General features: G+C 43.9%; 1 protein-coding gene across 7 annotated transcripts in view; it reads left to right on the top strand.

The window, feature by feature from the left end:
* RERE (arginine-glutamic acid dipeptide repeats) overlaps positions 1–21388 on the top strand; it is a 413923-nt gene that overhangs the window by 311678 nt on the left and 80857 nt on the right. For all 7 annotated transcript variants that reach the window (XM_053575354.1, XM_053575356.1, XM_053575353.1 and 4 more), the window contains one exon: positions 1683–1781. In XM_053575354.1, coding sequence (XP_053431329.1) covers positions 1683–1781 — 99 coding nt within the window. The remainder of the gene's footprint in view (positions 1–1682; positions 1782–21388) is intronic.

The raw sequence follows: 21388 nt of genomic DNA, 5'->3' as shown, positions 1-21388 counted from the left end.
TTGTCTGTTTCCGGTTTTTATTGCCATTTACTATGTTCCCAGCCTGGCCTGTAGCAGTGTCTGGGGAGGCATCCGTGTCCGTGTGTCCTTCTCACTGGCTTTCTGTTAGAGGAATCCTGTGATTCCAGAGCTCTTTGCCGAGACCCAGGCAACTGGCAACCTGCTTTATCTTGTCAGCTTCTACGCGTTGTATTCCCATAACATGTCCCCACCCGTCTGTGAGTTTCTGGGAAGTCGGAGCTGTGACTTCATAGGGTTTGTGCTTTCCTTGTCTTGGTTACCCAGCAGATGCTGGGAGATTGTCCAGACACAGTATCGACGTGTGGGAGAAAAGATGATCTTGTCCCCTCGCAGGGCAGCAGTCCCTGTGCTGTGCTGCTCACTGCCGCACCCCACGGTCTGATGACGTTCCTGCAACAGACTGGGCACCAGGCTGAATAAACTGAGATCTAGACTTGGATTAAGTCTACCCAGGGACAATAGCTGAAGGCATCTACTTGTTTATTCCTTTTTAATTTAGCAAATGTTTTTAGAGTATCACATTATGCTATGGACTGCGTTAGACACTGCAGATAGAAGTCTTAACCAAAATCAGTTTTTGTGTCAGAAGACTTAACTGTGTAAGGGAAAGGCAGATTTCCAGTGAGAATTTTGAGTGACAGTCACAGTTTGGGAAAATAGAATAAGATTATCTTTTTACCTGTCACTTCTCTATGTCTGCAGTTTGGGACTCAGAAACTAGGAGAAGGGTTTGTGGTCATAGAATCCACGGCAGGAGTGTTTTGGCAAGGGAGGAAGGAGTCTTCAGGCAGTGCTCTGGCTTGAAAAGATTCAGGGTGAGAAAAGTTGGGTCCTACTGGGAATGTGTGTAAACCAGAATCTTCATTCATATACACTGAAAATTGGCATACTATTAATAGGATTATTCTCTTTACAAAGCCCTTACAGATTAGGCACGTCAAAGGTTTTTTAGTGAAAGTACTGTATCTGGAAAATTTAAGAAATATGAGAAGGAAAGAACATAATCTAGTGTGCCTTTAGGCAGCTCTGGAGAGAGGGGGTTAAGAGTGGGCAGCCTGTCAGCTCGGTGTGATGGGCACCTTCAGTTAATCTTCCTGTGCCTCAGTTTCCTCATCTATAAATAGGGTGACAGCAGGTCTTACCCCGTAAGATTTAATGAGAGAATACTTGCATCACAGTATTATTAAGACAAGTGCATTGAATATGCTGAGCGCTCTGTCAGGCCAAATGCTCAGATGTGCTTTGTTGTTCCTAATCCTTTTTTCTTTTTGGAAACAGAGTCTCACTCTGTCACCTAGGCTAGAGTGTTGTGCCATCAGCCTGGCTCACAGCAACCTCGGACTCCTGGGTTCAAGGGATTCTCCTGTCTCACTGTCCCAGAGTGCTTGGATTACAGGCACGAGCCACCACACCCGACCTGTTGTTCTTAATCTGATTCCCGTAATTGCCAAAATGTTCTCTTCCTTACTTGTCTCCATCTCCCAGAATAGCTAGGACTTAGGGGATGGTTGGAAAAATTATCATGAGTCTGCATGATTGAGTCCTTGTGTCCCTTTCTTGGTATGTCTGTGAGAGAATGTAAATGCAGGCCTTGCCTTTATTAATTTGTTTCCAGTTGTGTTATTTGGTTCAGTAACTAACTAAGATTGTTGTTGTTTTAGCTACACGAAAGTGGTTATGATGCTGGCAAAGCCCTGCAGCGTCTGGTGAAGAAGCCCGTGCCTAAGCTGATTGAGAAGTGCTGGACTGAGGACGAAGTGGTGAGCGTGATCCTGCATTTGCCTTGTGTTCTGGGTCATTGGGGCATTTGCTTCTCAACGTGTGACCTCCCTGCTACTCAGGGAAGGGAGCTCTCAGAAGATTCAGAGACGCAGGGGGACTGTCCATGGCATCTGTCAAAAGGACAGAGCCTTTCTTGAAGCCTCATCATTGTATAGAATGGTTCTAGAAAGGTTAGATTCCATAGATGATGGGAAAGATTTGCCCAAATTTCATGGAAAGATAGGAGAAATCGATAGTTAATCCTTAAAAAAAAAGTTAATCTGAGTTAATTTTTAGTGTAATCTAGCTTGTGGTACCTCCCTATTAAAAGATGTAAGCATGTTAAAACCAGCTGACACATAGCCTAGAGTAGGGTCGTGACTGTAGGACCCCTCACCTACTGATGGACATTAATTAAAAGCAAGAAGCATAGACTTGATTACATAAATACAGTGGGTTATACGTATTGATTCTATTTTTGTGGCCCATTGAAGGATGTGGGAGAGAGAAATGTGCCCACAGACACAGACCTGCAAACCCACAGGTTCCTACCAGCAGATGGTTCTCATGAAGCCACATCCCCATCTTGTGACATGTAAAAGGTATTGCTATAAAAGACTTCACAGATTTCTGTGCTTTCTCGAATACAGTTTCCAATGTAAATGTGACCACTTGACATTTGCCCTTCAAGTGGAATGAAATTTAGGTGAAGGCTGGCATACAGACACATAGTGATCACAGGCTTCTCATCTGTGTTTGAAAAAGAGTGTTTAGAAATTGTATGTGCTTTCCTGATCTGCTGTCTTTCATTTATCAGCAGTGTTGACCGCATGCTCATTATGTGCCCAGTTCTGTGCTAGATGTGCTGTGTCAGGAGCCTTTACGAGTTGTATGTTTTGAGGGGAACCCTTCATGAATCACGGTGTCAGGTAGTAGTAGAGCGCTGTGGAGTAAGGGAGCAGGGTGATGAGGATGGGGATTCATCTGGGTGGGGGCACCGTCTTATATAAGGAGGATCAGGAAGGTCCTGGTGTGTGATGTTTAGGTGAGACCTTAGCTAAGTGAGGAGGAGAGCCTTTCTCTGATATCCCTTTTGGGATATCCCTTCTGGGCCCAAAGGTAGGACCATGCCTTCCATGTTTAAGAAACAGGCAGGAATTCATCTGCAGCATGGCAGGAGGGGAGCAGTGGGAGAGCCAGGTGTAGTTGTGCGGGAGGAGGGCGAGTCCCAGAAGGAGCAGAATTAGGTATGGCCTAGACTCGTGGGCAGGGCCTTGCAGTTTGTTCCGCACAAGTAGCTTCTGAGCAGAGGAGGGACTGGCTGTCAAGTGGCCTCTCAGTGCTTCTGTGAGAGTCCAGGCTGGGCTGGCAACTGAGTGGCATGTCAGCAGCATGGTGGCGAGAGTGATGTGATCTGAGACGTACATTGAAGGTAGAGCAGTGACTTTGCCCCTGGCATGGCTCTGGTTGCAGGTGAGAACAGAGCTGGGAGGCAGCAGAGGTGAACTGAAAGGGCCGTTGAGGGTTTGGTAATAGGGCCGTTGAGGGTTTGGTAATAGAGCACGGTCAACAGTCCCTCAGGACTGCAGATTGTATCAGACTTAATGATGATGAGGTTAGTGTAGCTGTTTTAAATTAAAAAAAAATTAAAATCTTACATGATTTAGTAAAGAGGTGGAAACATCTTAAACATATTTTAGTGTTCAGATAACCAAAATAATAATAATGATAAATTCAGTTGTTTTGAGACATTATGTTGACATTGTTTTTCCCTAGAAACTTATTTTTGTGGGGAGATGGGAGTTTTTTTTTTTTGAGATTTGAGTCTCACTCTCGCCCTGGTAGAGAGCCATGGTGTCACAGCTCACAGCAACCTCACACTGTTGGGCTCCAGTGATCCTCTTGCCTCAGCTTCCCAAGTCACTGGGACTACAGGCACCCGCCACAACACCAGCTAGTTTTTCTCCTGCTATTAGAGGTGGAGTCTGGCTCTGGCTCAGGCTCAGGCTGATCTCAAACTCCTGAGCTCAGGTGATCCACCCACCTCAGCCTCAGAGTGCAGGGATTACAGGCAGGAGCCACTGTGCCCGGCCAGGAGATAAGAGATTTGATGAAGAGTTTTAAATTCTAGAAAGAGCTTTTATGGAAGGACGTCAGGAGATGGAAACGATGGAGCAAGTGTGCGCGGTGTGGCCGTCAGCCCGTCTTCCGGCCCAGCAGGGCTCGGTGTCCAGGTCCTGGTCAGCGCGTGTGCACCGTGACAGTGGCTTCTGCATCTCCCTCTCTTCCAGTTCTTGAGCCTCTCCCTCTGTCTCCTCCCCCACCTCTCTGTCTCTTCTCAGTGTTCCCCACGGCCCCCTTCCTCCTCCTTCCCCCAGCTCCTCTCCTCCCTCCCCTCCTATCTTGCTCCTATGACCTTTCATTCCCTCTGGAATTTCAAAAACATACAAATATTCCTGCTTAAAGAAAGCTAATTTCCTTTTCCTACAGCACTTGCTTATAATAGGAAGACGTGGACTGTGTCCCCTCTGCAGCTGCTCAGGGGGTTTTAGCAGTGAGATGGGAGGGGTCTTACCCATCAGAAAGAGCTTAGCTGTATTTTGAAAACCAAAGCATGACTCCAGAGTGGTGAACATTTTGAGTATGGGAAAATAATCCTTTACTGCATAAATCCATGTCAGTTTGGGCTCATTTTTATCATGTTTGCTTCTTGTTTTGAGAAATATTTTGGCAGTCATCCAGCTCTTGCAGAGCCTAGGGATCAAATGGTTCCTTATTTGTAGGAAGCAAAGCTTCATTTTCTAAAACCTCAACAGTGAATAAGAGGGAGTGATTGAGTAATTGAGAAGTTGAAGAAAGCTTTTGATGAATGTATCCAAATCACATCTTGGAATAGATTTATGTGGCAACAAGGCAGTTCCCTCTTCACCTTGGCCTGGCGTTAGCTGTGTTCATGTCAACCCCTCCTGTTGAATTTACTACATTTTCTCACTTTAGGAATCCCAAGAATAAGCAAAACAAATGTGTTCCAGCTAAAATAAGCACATGGGCCTGCCTCCCTATGTCTTCCCCTCCCCCCCCCCCGTTTTCTATTGGAACATTCTAGTTATTTTTAAACTCTTTTGCCTTTAGTAGTTCTTTCTCTGTGTATTTGTATTAGTATTAGGAAACAGCTGCCCCTATGAGAGGGTCAGTGGAGTGAGCACCTCAGGACATGAGTGCCCTAGTCAGTGGACAGGCTGGGCCCATACCCCTCGTGACCCCAGCAGGCCCACTGCTCTGTGAGGAAACTAGCCTCTGTCACACCCGCCCATCTTGTGAGGCGAGGCTCAGGTCCTCTGCCCACCCCCGTCCCGCCCCACCCTTGGTTGCTCCTTCTCCTGTACGCATCATTTGTTGGCAGTTAATCCTTTGCTGCCTGGTGCTAACTTCTGTGCTGCAACTGCCAGCTTTTTGTCCATCAAAGTCTGTATTTCTGAGTTGACTTCCCTCCTAGTTTCTAAACTTACTGAGGATGAGAACTATTAATGATAAGGATAATGTTTCTCCGTAGGAGGAGCTTAAACATTGTAACTTTGTTCAAGGTTATTGTTTTTTAAAAATTCACTATAATTATCCAGCATTTAGAAAGTTACAGTAATTAATAATTATAGCATCAAAGAGAAAAGCTTCTACATATATCCCAAGCTGTCCTTAAAAGTTTTATTTTTGGAAAGAGCTCCCAAGTTCTTCATCATCACCACCATCATCATCATCCTCATCCTATCACCCAACCTCTTTTTCCCAAGCCTGGAGGTAATCCCTAATTCTGGAGATCTTAGACCAATGGTTCTCAACCTGTATTAAAGGGCCACGGCGTTAGGAAGGTTGAGAACCGCTGTCTTAGACCTTAGGTTTCGCCTCGCAGTACTCGGAGTCATCGTTCTTATAGTTTGTGTGTGTTTAGCTGTGTTCTTTTTAATTGAAGTTGCTTTGGGGCTGAGATACTTTAAATCTTGAACTGAAGCCAAATTGACACCAATTTCTGTCAAATTCTATACCAGATCCTGCAAATGAATTCTGCTTTCCTGGAGTGACTGTGAGAAACACCTTGGTAGTTAGCTCATGGTGTGTCTTTCAGGCCGAATAAACTGGGTCAGATCAGAGAAGCGTTTTGGAAGAAATGCTACGTCAATTCATGAAGCTTATTAAATACTATGGTGTGGGCAGAGAGAGAGCCCATGTAGCGGCTGGCTGCTGCCTGTGAGGGTTGTACTGATGGGGAACCACATTCACGCACATTGTGCTGAAAGTACAAGTATGAGGAAGTCATCTAAATCAGTAGAATTTAGGACTAGTAAGAAGAGGAAATACAGATTAGAACTTGAAAGAAAAAAAAAACCCAAACTGAAACCGTAAATTATTAGGTTTTTGATTAAACATGATGAATACATTCACACGTAGCACCAAGGCCCCCGGATGCACTGCACCTAATGGAGACAGATGAAGTCGCCCGCCCGGGCCTGGGCCAGCGGCTTCTGCTCATCTGCGCCTGTGAGCGGAAGGCGTGTGCGCTGCTGCCGTGTGGCTGCTTATTGCACTGGGACTCAGTTGCTGCTGGTGCTGTGCTCTTAATTAGCATTCAGCTGTTGATTATGGAAATACTGGGGAAGCTAATTGAATTCTTTTTAAAATTCTGGGCCTGCATTTTCCTCGTAGAGTTCGGCCTGACTTGGCAAGGTTGTAAGATTGGGTGCTCCCCTGAGCTGTGCATTTCACCCTTTGCTTCCTATCCACTTGGCTATATTTGGTTTTTGAAATTATTTTCATGTTGAATTAGCTTTCAGCAAAAATCTAGGTGTTGCACAAGGTGAAGGAAGTTTTTATTACAGGTGGTATCACCTCAAGGTGTTTCCATTTTATCTTGGGTAATGGTAGCTTTTATCTTGAAATATGTCCCCCATTAAATATTTTATACCACATTTGATGTAATACATAGTACAGTGAGGTAAACAACCTTCATACAATTAGGTTCTGAAATTTTTATCCAAAGATTTAATCCATGGTGGTGATAAACCATAATTTGCCATGTATATGGATCTATTTATAAGTTCATAAATTTTAAAACATCTAAACCTTCCTTCAGTGTAAAGCTCAGTTTATCATAAGTAGAAATGAAAATCCTTCTTTAAATATCGACATGAAAAATGGTGAAGTAATCTTCTAAATTTGTAATCCCGTGCACCCAGGCAGCTGGTCAGCGCGTCACTCAGGCAGAGCTCAGAGCTCGCACAGGGCTTGGCTGGGTGTCTTTCCAGCAGCATCTTCCCTGCCTTTGTTATGCCCTTTTTGGAATGTCTGCTGGAAAAAACATTGTTTTCATTGTTCACTTTTTTCAAGCGAGGCATCCGGGTGTGCCAGAAGACAGAGCTGCTTAGTGGGGCAAAAATACAATGAATTTTATTTACTGTTTGTGTGGCAGCTGAAGAAAATGGAATTCACAGCAAAATCCAAATTCAGGTCCTATAGCAGCAGGAGGCTGTGCAGGTGAAAGCCGGCACGGGGGTGGGGGGGGTGGTGATGGAGGGAGAGGGGCTCCAGGGCCTGCAGTTAGCATCAGGCGTGGTGTTTTGTTTTAAAATTATACATCAGCAATATAGGAGAAGACTTAATTATATTTAGGAATGGTAGAATTTCGAGAGTTGTTGGCCATGTTATGCGGTCATTCAGGAAATGCTGGTGGTAGGAGAACCTGTAGGTCCTCTAGCATGAACCGGTCACTTCTTCTTAGAATTTTATGCACATTTTTTCTGTTCTTAGAACAAAATTATAAAAACATTAAAGGGGGTTTAAGACTTCACCACTAACACTTCATCTCACAGTTCGCTTAATGGTTTCTTGCTCCTGTCTTTGTACATACGTGGTTTTATGTCATTTTCAATTCGTCTGTGTGCACAGATTTGCATGTAAGTTGAGTCATAACATTGAAATTCTTACTTTCTAAAAAATACAAATAATTTCACAGTTGACTTGGAATTTTTGCCATTAACCTGAAATATAAACATGGTTTATTTAGTGCGTCAAATATAGGTACCTAGTAAATTTTAAATTGGATCAGAGTAGATTTTCTCTCTACTAAGTACCCTTATTCCAACTTTAAACTAAATTGAAAGCGGTTTCTTACGAACAACTAAATTCATAGATAAGGGAATAAGAAAAATATAAATGTAGATATATTACTGTTACTTACATGTATATATTATACATATTATTCCATGTTTTTATTTTTGAGAGTGCCGTGGCATCACAGCTCACAACAACCTCCAACTCCTGGGGTTAGGCGATTCTCTTGCCTCAGCCTCCCAACATGAGTAGCTGGGACTACAGGTGCCTGCCACAATGCCCAGCTTTTTTTTATTGCAATTTGGCCAGAGCCAGGTTCGAACCCACCACTCTCGGTATATGGGGCCTGTGCCGTACCCACTGAGCACAGGCACCGCCCCATGTTGTGCATCCTTTTATAATCCATCCTTTTATAATCCATCGTAAAAACCAGTCCTTGATGTTAGAAATGAAAAATATAGATTCAAGTGAAATTTGCCTAATGTTTTAAGTATAAATAAAATAGGACTATTTTTCCTATGGTTAAACTATCACCCTTTGAACCAAACCCTTGTTTAAAGAAGTCAATAGTTTATTGTCAAGTCTTTTCAGAAATGACACAGTGAATTAAAAATCAATTACATGTGCAGAAAAGTTAGTGTAAGGCAATCAATTCTATCAATTAGTTTGCAGAAAGTTTCTACTATTTAACAAACCGTAAAGAGAAATGTACTTTTAAAATTCCTTAGTAGGGCCAGGCCTGATGGCTTACACCTGTAATCCTAGCACTCTGTGAGGCCGAGGCAAGTGGAGCATTTGAGCTCAGGAGTTCAAGCCCAGCCTGAGCAAGAGCAAGACCCCATCTCTACTGAAAATAGAAAAACTAAGTGGGTGTCATGGTGAGTGCCTGTAGCCCCAGCTATTTGGGAGGCTGAGGCAAGAGTATCGCTTGAGCCCAAGAGTTTCAGGTTGCTCTGAGTTATCACGCCATGGCACTCTATGGAGCGTGACAAAGTGAGGCTCTGTCTCAAAAATAAATAAATAAATAAATCTAGCCTGGTATTGTGGCAGGTGCCTTTAGTCCCAGCTACAGAGAGGCTGAGGGAAGAGATCACTTGAACTCAAGAGTTTGAGGTTGCTATGAGCTGTGATGCCATGGTATTCTACCTAACGCCACAGAAATACGACTCTTTCTCAAAAAATAAAATAAAAAATATCCTTTAGTACATTAGATAGGGCAAACATTAGCAGAAAAAAGATATTTCAAAAATTTACTTAAGTATTTTATGTCTTCAGAAGTTGCCTCTGAGTTAAATGTACAAATCCAACCGTGACCTTGCCTTTCACATACGTGGCCTGATGACTTTCCAGGCTGCTGCTTCATGCTGTAGTCTAAAAAGTTAATGTACCCTAACTCTCTTTCTTTTTAAACGAAATCATTCTTGTTCTCATTTTTGTTAAACAGTATGTTTTTTAAGTTCCTCATCCCTGGCCCCAGTTTTTAAAAAAGCCAACAAATGCCTTGTGCTTTTCTTTAGGGCTCCGTGTGGGCACCTGTGTCTGTGTTTAGGTGGTAGAGCTACGCAGACCCGAACGGAGAGGTGGAGACCCCACACTGAATACAAGTGTACCCTAAATTATTCATTGCCACTGGTTTTTATGGGACATTTTTCATTTTTGCTTGGGGAGAGTAAGGGGGGAATAATCTTCAACTTGAAAGATTAATAAATACTAGAGCAGCGGGTTATTGAAACCACGTTTTCCATCTCATTTTCAAGGACATGTTAAAAAATGGAGATAGCATGCACTTTCGGCTACACATGATCATCTTTCTCTGTTCATTAAAAAAAATGAGAACAAAACACTAGGGGACTTGAGAGATTGCATTTATTCTCCTGTAGACAGAGTGGTTATTGTATAAATGAAGAGGATGGAAAACCTTTTTTCTTCTGCAGTTTCTTAGCAACAGAACTAGAGTCAATTTTAATGTGTATGCTTGGAACATTCTATGCATAGTGACATTGGAGCCTTACCTTTTCACAGGTGAGACACATTAGATTGGGGACTGGACTTGAGAGGTGGGGGAAGGAAACAGGAGGTAAACAGTGGGAACCCTAGCAGGAGAGGAAGGAACTCATTTAAAGCTCCCCTCTCCTGGCATACTTCTTGTCTTAAAATCTAAAGTCATGCTGCATGTGGTAGCTCACATCTGTAGTCCCAGCTACTTGGGAGGCTGAGATGGGAGGATCGATCACTTGAGGCCGGAGTTTGAAGCTGCAGTGAGCTGTGTTGCACCACTGCACTCCAGCTGACAGATCTTTCCAAAAAAATGACAAGCGCCAGGTGTGGTGGCTCGGTTCACACCGGTAATCCTAATATTTTGGAAGGCCAAACCAAGAGGATCCCTTGAGGCCTGGAGCTCAGACTTCTGTCTCTACAAAATATTTTAGTATTAGCTAGGTGTGATGGGTGGCATGTACCTGTATTCGCAGCTACTTAGAAGGCCAAGCCAAGAAAATCGCTTGAGGCCAGGAGTTTGAAGTTGAAATGAGCTATGATTGTGCCACTGTACGTTAGCCTAGGTGACAGAGTCAGCCTCTGTCTCTTAAGAGAACCAAAACAACACCCCCCCACCCCCACCCCCCAAAAAACCTACAACCCTTAAGTCTTTTTTAGGTAGAAGTAGCCCCTAATGGCCACATTCACTAGGGTGCCAGCCTATTTTTTTTTAACTTACCCAGTAGGATTTTATTAGTTATCCTCCTTCTCTTAACACCCTGCGTGCTGCTAACTTACACTTAGACCTGATGTTTTAGAACTTACTTTAAGATATTTTTCTAAGGGCCAGGTGTAGTGGCTCATGCCTGTATTCCCAACGCTCTGGGGGGCCAAGGTAAGTGAATCCCGTGAGCCCAGGAGTTTGAGGTTGCCGTGAGCTATGAGGCCACAGCACTCTACCCAAGGTGTCAAAAAAAAAGGATGTTTTTCTACAGTATCTTTATATGGATGAATTCAAATGTGTTACACGTTTATAAAGCAAAGTATTGTGGAATTAGGAGGCAGAATATGTTTGGTGGTCACACGGAGAAAGAGACATTCCATGAAATTGGCCTCACCAACTTAGTGTGAAGACCCACATCCAACTTCTCTGGCCCTGCTCTCCTTTAGTTTTGTGTCAGTTTGGCAGGTAGCAAGCGGACCAGCTTTCTGTGATTCTTGGCCCAGTGTGAACATGAAGATAGGATGATTCCTTCGTGTTTACTAGGCTATACATTCAGGTCTGATTTTAGATTAGTATTTTTTCATTCCACAAATATTGATAGATCATTGACACTGCCAGGCACTATTTGATGTGCTGGTGATACAGTAGTGAGCAAAACAAAAGATCCCTGCCCTCCAGGAGCCAGTGTTGTGTGAGGAAGAGAGATTACAACACAGTCCCTAGGTGACGTGTGCAGTGTCTAAAGCTAAGTGCTAAAGAAATTAAAAAACATAGGAAAGTGGCATGAAATATGGGATAGTCAGTTTGGACTTTTACCTAAGGTAGCCTCAGAAGGTCACTATTGAGTAAAAAAACTAAAACAATTGAGGAAGCTGGCCTTGCAAATATATAAGGGAAGAGTGTCCTGGGGCCGGGAACAGTGTGTGCAAAGGCCTTAAGGTGTAAGGTTGCCTGGTATTGCGTTGAAGGAACAGCAAAAATGGAGAGGAGGAGGAGGTGAGGTCAGAAGGCCTGGCGGTCTTAGACCAGGGCATTCACACCTGATTGTACCTCACAGTTACCGTTACCGGATTAATGAGGACGTGGTAAGGGCTGTTCTGTGCCTCCTTGCAGAATGCTTTCCATCACTGCGTCTTTATGGTTTTAGTTACAGGGTTCTGAGTCATGCCTTCCTCTGCCTTCTGCAGCAGCTCATTGGGTCAAGATTGAAGCAGTTTGGATTTGTAACCAGTTTAGACAATGTTTACTACATGTTTACTGCGAATTCCACATTTATTGGAAAAGCTGTTTTTCCCAAGTAGGCAGCAAGAAAAATGCCTAGAAAGAAAAGGCTGCCTACTTTACCTCAGCCTTGGAGCGGTAGTTAGTCGCGTCATTAGACATTTTCTAACAAATTTAAATTCAGGAAGTGAAGCCTTGTGAACAACTTAAGACTATCGATGTTGTACTCTGATTTATACCACATAGAAAGAGAAAGTGTTTTCAGAAATAAATCTTATTTTCTTGGGCCGAATACCTTGTCTTTGAGGTTCAGCTCAGGGAAGAAGCCTCCAGCGTTGCTGTTTGAGAAAGGAGGCCAGCTCCTGCGTCAGTTGGCATTTGTCTGTCCCGGTGATTACTCTGTTTTGTTTTTTTTTAACTCTTAATGAAGAGAGGATTAATGTCCAGTGCAGTAGTTAGAGTGCTAGGCCAAAGTGAATATTCTCTGGTATTTTTGTTATTTTTTTTTACAGAATTCTTTTATATGACATTTTCACATTTTTATTTATTTTTCTTTTTGCAGTTTTTTGCTGGGGCCGGGTTTGAACCCACCACCTCCAGTATATGGGGCCGGCGTCCTACTCCTTGAGCCACAGGCACTGCCCTACTTTTGTTATTCTTTACCCAACACTCTTGTTTCCGTGAGAGTGTAGATGTTCATGAGGTCCTTCAGAACGAGCAGTGACCCATTCCTGATGAAGGCCTAGAATTCATCCAGTCCTCAGGGCTCTCCTGGGGATTTGAGTACCTGTGTGTGGGGAACTAACCCCCTGGGTTGTGATGCCATGTTCATTTGGCTGCCTCCACACAAGGCTGGGAAGTCTTGAGGGCAGAGACATGTAGTTTAATTCTTTTTGTATCCCCAGAAACTAGCTCAGCATCTGGAGCAGGGTTGATAATCAGAAAACACCTTGGGATAGGCTTGAATAGAAGAGAAACCTCAAATCACTTCAGCGAGTGGTTCAATTGACTGAGCTCCTACGTTGCCAGCATCTAGGGAAGCCGGTTCTTTGCTAGCGTAGAGCAAGGGTGTACTCTAAGCTCTAGCAGAATTCACTGGTTACTTCCCTGGTTTTTTTCTCTCAGTAGTTTCCTTTGGAAGGTGCAGCTAACCCCTTCCAGTTGTCTGTGGTTTATTTTTTAGATTCTGATGAAAAAGCTCATTCTTTGCCAACTATTCTTTGATACTTTCTGGTGATACATGAGGTTGAGATGTTCCGCTCTTAGAGAATGAATGATGGGGAGAGAAGGAAGGATTAACACACCCCTCCCTAGTGACTTTTGGCTGATGTGTTTCTCTTGGGCAGTCTTTTGTGATTGTGATACCTGGGTTATAGATCTCTTCTCTCAAGGTTACTGGAAACCTCTAGTGTGTTCCCCTGTTCTGTCACTTTTAGAATGTTTCCTTCCCTTGGAAAGGACTTAACCCATGTAGTTAATCTCAGCAGTAGGGAAACGAAGACTATCAAATAAATATACCAAAGAACTATAAACAGGGAAAGTTGCAAGTAAGAACAAAGTAGGGGAATGGACTGGAATGACCCCCATGCTGCCTGAGGGCTGGGAAGTCCCCGGGTACCATAGCCAGTATTGAAAGTGTGTATCTTGAGTCTTCTTTTTTCAATTATATACTCTGACAATCTGGATCATTTTCTCAACTGTTCAGGAATCATGCTCCCAAGGACACTAGACAGATTGCTGTTCTGAAGATGGGAGAAGGCCCAGAAACACCCTGAGCTGCAGCTTGGTCACCATTGTCCAGTGTGCCTCCTGGCTCTGCTGTCTGAGGGAATGGGTTTCACGGTGGGGGAGGATGAGGATGAGTCATGCTCTTCTCTCTCCCATCTGGAGGATTTCCTGTTGGGTGGTTTGTGTGACACAACTAGAAAAGGCCTTATGGTTTGTAGAGAGGAGACCAACCCCAGAGTCAGATGGCCTGGGTGTCTGTCCTCAGCTGGCAGCCAGCTCTGTGAGTTCAGAAGGTAGAGCCTTCCCACCTCATTTCTTGGGCCATAGATTTTTAATCTAAGAAATGATAAGCAAAGGAGAAGGAACAAAGAAGGGAAAAATCTTTGTAGTCAGTAACTCATGGTTGGCAGGTGTATCTAGACTAAGTGCTGGCCTGGGCCTCTTGCCTACCCCATCCTTTTACTGTCCAGGTTAAAAAAATGAGCTAGATGTTTTATTGCAAGCTGATGGAGTCATTCCTGTTAAAGGAATTTGAAAACAAGGCTGAGGACAGTGGCTCACACCTGTAATCCTAGCACTGTGGGAGGCCAAGGCAGGTAGATTGCTTGAGCTCATATGAGTTCAACACCAGCCAGAGTAAGAACGAGACCCCATCTCTACTACAACAAAAATTTAAAAACTAGCTGGGTATTGTGGTGGATGCCTGTAGTCCCAGTTACTTGGGAGCCTGAGGCAAGAGAATCACTTGAGCATAACAGACTGAGGTTGCTATGAGCTATGATGATGCCAAGACACTCTACCTAGGTGACAGAGTGAGACACTGTCTCAGAAAAGAAATTTTAAAACACACATACGTGAGCCCATGTGTCCTTTTATTACTAAAAGTTTTTCAGATCCCTTTGCAGCTGATTTGTAAGTTTTGATTATAAATTTATTTTTCTAGGCCAGGTGAGGTAGCTCACGCCTGTAATCCTAGCACTCTGGGAGGCCAAGGCAGGTGGTGGATTGCTTGAGCTTAGGAGTTTGACCAGCCTGAGCAAGAGTGAGACCACATCTTTAAAAGTAGCTGGATGTTGTGGTGGGTGCCTGTAATCCCAGCTACTCGAGAGGCTGAGGTGAGAAAGTCACTTGAGCCCAAGAGTTTGAGGTTGCTGTGATGCCATGGCACTCTACCAAGGGTGACAAAATAGATACATATTTTTGAGACAGATCTTTCCCAGCAGCATAGTAATAAAACCAGCTCTGCTAGGCTGTAGAGTTGCATGTTAATGAGTATTGCTGGCTCTGTCAGAGTGGGAGGGAAGGATGACCTGTCACCAGTGGCTGTGCTCTGTTACTTCTGTTCCTTGTCCTCCTAACAGCTCTGAGTCTTCTCTGGGAGCCACCGTTTAATATTAAAATCTGTGGTAGTGTCACACACTCACTAATAAGCTGCTTTCCAAGCAGATACATTTAGCATAAATATTAGACATTTTCTTTTTCCATCTAGGGCCTTTAATTAATTAGGGTAACTGAGCTAAGTAAGCTTGATTATCCAAAGGGAATTTTAAAAAATGAATTTAACAAGGTCTTGATAAGCATAGGTTTAGGGAACCAGTTGACCTGGACCGCACACCCATCTAGCATTAATCTAAAAGATACAAGAGCTTTGCTTATAGACAGCACTGGGCTTCTGGCCCACGGCGCCTCTTCTTGGATCTCATCAGGCAAAGCTGTTCCAAATTCCTAATGCAGCTTAAAGAGTAGGATGGACTATGGGTTGGGGATCCTCCCACTCAGTCCAGTCCATGGAGATGAATGTCTCTAATCCTTTAGCAATAACAAAATTTAGAACGTTACTTTCAGATCCTTTGAGACAGCTCAACTTCGTCGTCAGCTTCGTAGTTACTTTGCAAGTTTTGACCCCAGAGCATCCTGACCTTGGTAGTCTGTCTCCCTTCTTAAACTCTCTGACTTCATAACCAGCTCACATTCTCCTTCTTTCTCTTTCTCTTTTTTTAAAATCTCTGCCAGACATTCCAAGGATCCACTTAACATTTATCTTGCTGTTAGGCCACACTCTGAGATGCACATCACGTTACTCCCCTGGCTGACCCTCATCCCAGGCACCTGAGCCTCCTCAGAGAGTACGGTGCACTCTTCTGAGCCTCAGTCTTTTTACAAAAGGGTGGTGGATTCTTAAAGTTGAAAACCAGTTTTGTCAGTTTCTGGATAACCAACTTTAGATTTGCCTTTAAAAGTTGTACATAAAGAACTCATGAGCTCAAGCTCTCATTCTTTGTGTATAACTTTTTAAAGGCAAATCTAAAGTTGGAGGGAAGGAAGACTCAGAGCTGTTAAAGGAAGGACTTTATTTTCATTTTATACTGAATTTAATTCTGTTGCGTTTCCATCCCTGTTCTGAGAAGGGCTCTGCCGATGCTTGTGAAACCTCTTTATCTGCTGTCCACTTCTTCCTCTGGTAGAGTGGTCTGTTCCCATCGTTGTTAGTTCTTTTATTATTTGAATGACATTTTTTCTGTTTGCCTTCGTTTTTGGAAAACAAAGTTAAAAAAACATTATTATCTGTAGTACCAGCTTCTTGGGAGGCTGAGGTAGGAGGATCGCTTGAGTCCAGGAGTTTGAGGTTGCTGTGAGCTATGATGCCACTTCGTTCTCTTCCCAGGGTGACAGAATGAGACTCTGTCTCAAAAAGAAAAAAAAAGTAAGCAAACTTTATTTATTTGTTTTGAAATAATGTTTGGATTTCATGTTTGAGGGCAGCGAGGTTGGTCATACTATTAATAAAAATGTGAAGTTAGGCGTGGCACCCTTAGCACAGTGGTTGCGGCACCAGCCACACGCACTGAGGCTGGTGGGTTTGAATCCAGCCCAGGCCAGCTAAGCAACAATGACAGCTGCATAGATGACTTGAGAAACCAGTACCAAGGGAGTGGGGGAGATAGGGGGCTGGAGGTCACAGTCAAGAAGAAAGGCTTTTGTGGGACACGTGGCTGTGCCATAATAAATAGAGACAATCTCTAGTTTCCTATCTTAGGCGTGGCTACCACGGGATGACTAAGTCAGAATAAAGAGCACCAGGAATGGTGGGTGCAGACAGTATTAGAAAGGCTATGGGCAAGCCTTTTCATGTTCCTGAGAGTGATGGCAAAAGGTAGAATGGAGGAGGGACTGTTAGCGAGGTGCAGAGGCCCTGAACCAGGAGGCGGGCTTGGCCATTGGGTGATGAGGGAACCCACATGGCTGTGTCTGAGGAGGTGGTGAGACAGGATTGCTGCAGAACTCAGCTTCCTGCCTTGTAACTGAGGAGTCGAAAGGGATGCTGTGTGGATCAAAATGTGCAGAAGCTGAGGCAGGGGACCTGGGGTATGAGGGCATTTGGAGAACAGTGCATGAGAGGACAGTAGGTCTCTAGGGGACAGGGTATAATGAGGTGCCAGTTGGGGCTTGCTAGGGTGGGTATCCCTGGTCAGAAGTAGATTTAATCTGGATTGAGACAGGAGTAGCAGGAGAAGGGTTGGAAGGAGGGAACTGTGCTGTTGATGTGTAAAATTAAGATTGCAGAGTTGAGTATTAACTCAGAATGTATTCTTGCCATGTTTCCTCATTGCTCAACCAGCATTAGGTGTGTACATGTACGAGACATTGTCAAAACTCTAGGGATGGAAACAACAGTGGACATAGGGTTCCCATAGTTTGCATTCTGATGGGGGGACACATCAGACTAACTTGTGGTGAATTCAGGTAGATAGTGTGAAGAAGAGGGTTTTGCTGCACTGAAACTCTGAATAAGGAAGAGACTGCGTAGCGCAGAGCTGCCTTCTTGGTGTGGAAGCCGCTTCTCACTCCTTGTTACTGCTGCCTTCTGAACGAGGCTGCCGGCCATACAGGTGTGCTTCAAGTCAGGCAAGAGTGGTCTGTGTTTCCTAGTAATATTCACATTACTTGATCCTGTCTGATGATCTTGGGGTTGTATCTCAATTGCCTATAAACTGTTAATTGTCAGGACCAGATAAATGTCATTAGGACTTAAGAACTTTTAAGAGTTTAGAACAGACTGAATTTGGCTGAGAGATGGGAACTCTCCTGTGGAAATCAAGTCATGTAGTTGTCTTTGACAGAGCAGTTTACACAGTCTTCATATACAGGACATGACAATAGAATACTTTTAAATGCCAAAAAGATTCTCTAAAGTTTTTTCATGATTTTTGGATTGGGAAAAGATTTGAAGAGAGGAGTCTGGTTTGTTGTTGTTTGTTGGGTTGTTTTTTGGTTTGTTTGTTTGTTTGTTTGTTTTGAGACAGAATCTCACTTTGTCACCCTGGGTAGAGTACTGTGGTGTCACAGCTCACAGCAACCTCAGATTCTTGGGCTCAAGCGATTCTCTGGCCTCAGCCTCCCAAGTAGCTGGGATTGCAGGTATCTAACACAACGCCTGGCTATTTTTAGAGATGGGGTCTCGCTCTCGCTCAGGCTGGCCTCAAACTCATGAGCTCAGACAATCTGAGGAGTCTGGTTCTTGTTAAAATCTTTGCTGATAATCTGTGGTGGCTATAGGTGAATATTCCCTGTGGCCAGGAGAGCAAGGGTGGAGAGAAGCTGGGACCTAACCCAAAATGAGGCTCTGTCTAGCCGATGGAGTGCCCTTTAAATGTCACTGTGCTTTCATGTTCTTTGATACTTTCTCAGTGTAGTATGTTTTATCCAACAGGCCAAAGGACCTAAAATAAACAAACCAAAGACATGAAGGAGCTTGATGTGTGGGTGATTCATTTCCTGTTTTCTCCCCATTAGCCATCTTTTTGTATTGGGCAGGTCTTGCCAATCCCAGTAGCCCTGGTCTTCTGCAGGCCTTGGGGAAGGCTGTAAGGCTAGGTAGGGTCTCAGGGCTGTCCTCAGATTACCCCAGAGGGAGGGAGACGCGTTTCCTATGTGAATGTTTGCAGATGAGTGTCCTGTTGTCTGTCTATGATATATTTCAAACCAAGGAACTCTGGCACCGCCTCTGCTTTTTTTCCCTTTCTACCCTTGCCCTCACTTCTGCTTTTCTCAGGTAACTCTTCCTCTCTTTGTGGAAAATCTACCCAGTGGAAATACAGTTAATTTTCTTTGGAGCATTTATGCTGAAAAGATGTAACTGTTAGTAAACATGATTTCTGGTGGAGTCTGTGCTTCAACAGACCAGTTGCTGTACATTGGGCAAGTCATTGATTAACAAATCACAGTGTCGGGCAGCACCTGTGGATCACTGGGTAGTGCGCCGGCCCCATATGCCGAGAGTGGAGGGTTCAAACCCAGCCCTGGCCAAACTGCAACAACAACAACAACAACAACAACAAAAATAGCTGGGCGTTGTGGCTGGCGCCTGTAGTCCCAGCTACTCGGGAGGTTAAGGCAAGAGAATCACCTAAACCCAAGAGCTAGAGATTGCTGTGAGCTGTGACGTCATGGTACTCTACCGAAGGCAATAAAGTGAGACTCTGTCTCTCTAAAAACAAACAAATCACAATGTTAATTAAATAATTAGGCTTTTTTAAGCTCTAAAAGGCCCAGGTTCTGATAATAAGAAATGTTATTGAAGAAACCTTTATCACAGTGGTCCCCAACCTTTCTGGCACCAGTGACCAGTTTCATGGAAGACAGTTTTCCAGGGGTCTGGGGCAGGGTAGGGGCTAGTTTGGGATGGTTCAAGCACATTACATGCCCACCTCAGTTTCATGGAAGACAGTTTCCCAGGGGTCTGGGGCAGGGTAGGGCTAGTTTGGGAGGGTTCGAGCACATTACATGCCCACCTCATCATCAGGCATTAGGTTCTCATGCGGAGTTGTGACCTAGATCCCCATGTGCGTTCACAGCAGGATTCACGCTTCTGTGAGAATCTAGTGCCACTGATCTGACGGGAGGAGGAGCTCAGGCGGTGATGCCAGCGTGAGGAGCCCCTGTAAATACAGCTGCAGCTTGGCTCATTTGCTCACTGCTCTCCTCCCACTGTGCAGCAGCAGCAGCAGCAGCAGCAGCAAATGCCTGTCCCCTGCAGAGGCTTCCCCGATGGCCCCAGATGGCCCTCCCTGCCTCAAGGAGGTGATATTCTAATGGTTCCATGGTGGGGTGCACAGAAAGATGGAGACACGGAGGAGGAGGATGAAACATAGGCATGAGATAATAAGTAAATTTGCTCAGGGTCACAGTGATGGTGAGTAGAGTATTCAAAAATCCAGACAATGAAAATATCTTGTAGGGCGGCGCCTGTGGCTCAGTGAGTAGGGCGCCGGGCCCATATGCCGAGGGTGGCAGGTTCAAACCCAGCCCCGGCCAAACTGCAACCAAAAAATAGCCGGGCGTTGTGGCGGGCGCCTGTAGTCCCAGCTACTCGGGAGGCTGAGGCAAGAGAATCGTGTAAGCCCAGGAGTTAGAGGTTGCTGTGAGCCGTGTGATGCCACGGCACTCTACCCGAGGGCTGTACAGTGAGACTCTGTCTCTACAAAAAAGAAAATATCTTGTAAGGAGATGCAGAGATTAGGGCACAGGACATGTTCAGAGAATAGCGGGGCTGGGCCTGCTTCAGATTTAGAGCTGGGACAGCTGATCGGCAGCACAAATGCCACCTGCCCCTTCTTTCCTGCATCCCTTGCAGACACAGCTTAACATGGCACAGTCTCCCCTTAGCTGAAATGAAGCTTCAAAATCTGTTTTAACATGGTGTTTATATCCAAGCACTTGGGCATGGTTGAGTATGGCAGGGTTGAGGCTGGGGTGATAGGACAGAGGGTGCTGGGGACTTCAAGGGGCACACTGAGGACTCAGCTCTTTGCTCTCCTTGAACAGAGCAGCTCCATTGTTAGCTCTGGAATTCACGTGAAGGACAGCCTGTCCCTTGGTGGGACAATAGTGCCACAGTGCAGCGTCTTCCTTAGTGCAGTCTGTCTTGGTTTTAGAAACTGTTTTTAGTGACCCTGATGTGGTTCTATGGTAAAACTAGAGTCTAATAAATCTAGTTGAGATTTGGAAGCATGCTTTGGTACTCCAGAGAATTTCCCTGCCTTCTTTTAATAGATGCAAAGTTAAAAAAATTTTCTCCCATAAAGCCCTTGAAAGGATTTTGCCCAAAGCCATATACCCTTTCCCAAGTTTAAATTGACATGTAATTTTTTTCATCATAAGGATGTAATTTCTAACATTATAAATATTGACATTTGAAAATAAAACTGTCCCATCACTCTTTTAAATATATCCAGTAGATTTGAAATACCACAGTGAAAAAAAATTAAAAAAAAAAAAGAAATACCACTGGTTTATACCATTATCGTGTCTAGTTTTAAACTACGTGAATGAGCTTTTTTTTAAAGCAAATGTTTTATCTTATCTTATTTCCTCCTTTAATTTATATTTCTATTCTACTTTCCTAGGGACTTTATTCTAAGTACTGCATTTTGTACTGGAAAGCCTAATGTCAGGTTGCCCTTTCATACTTCACTGAAACAAGAAATATCATCTATCCAACTGTGGGTACATATTATCTATTTTAATAAAATTCCAAGTGCTAGAAGAAAATTCTTTGAGATTATGTTATTGGAATAATTATTGTGCACAACTGGTCAAAACAACATAAAATGTTACAAATGTTGATATAATCTTACTTTTTACTTAATATTTATTAAAAATCAGTTGGATGGGTTTTTTAAAACATATTAGTTCTTGGATGAATATTACATTAGTTATAATGAGGTCATGTCCTCTGTCAGTTTTATTCTTACTCATTTATTTATAGATGTAAGGGCCCAGAAACTTTGTGATGTGTAGGGCCTAGAAACCTTATTGATGTGAATGGTAATCTTGTTATAGTATCACTCACTT

This window comes from Nycticebus coucang, chromosome 22, assembly GCF_027406575.1.
Source record: "Nycticebus coucang isolate mNycCou1 chromosome 22, mNycCou1.pri, whole genome shotgun sequence".
NCBI lineage: Eukaryota > Metazoa > Chordata > Mammalia > Primates > Lorisidae > Nycticebus > Nycticebus coucang.
Note: the sequence above shows the minus strand (reverse complement) of the source record. Positions and strands in the feature narration are given on the sequence as shown.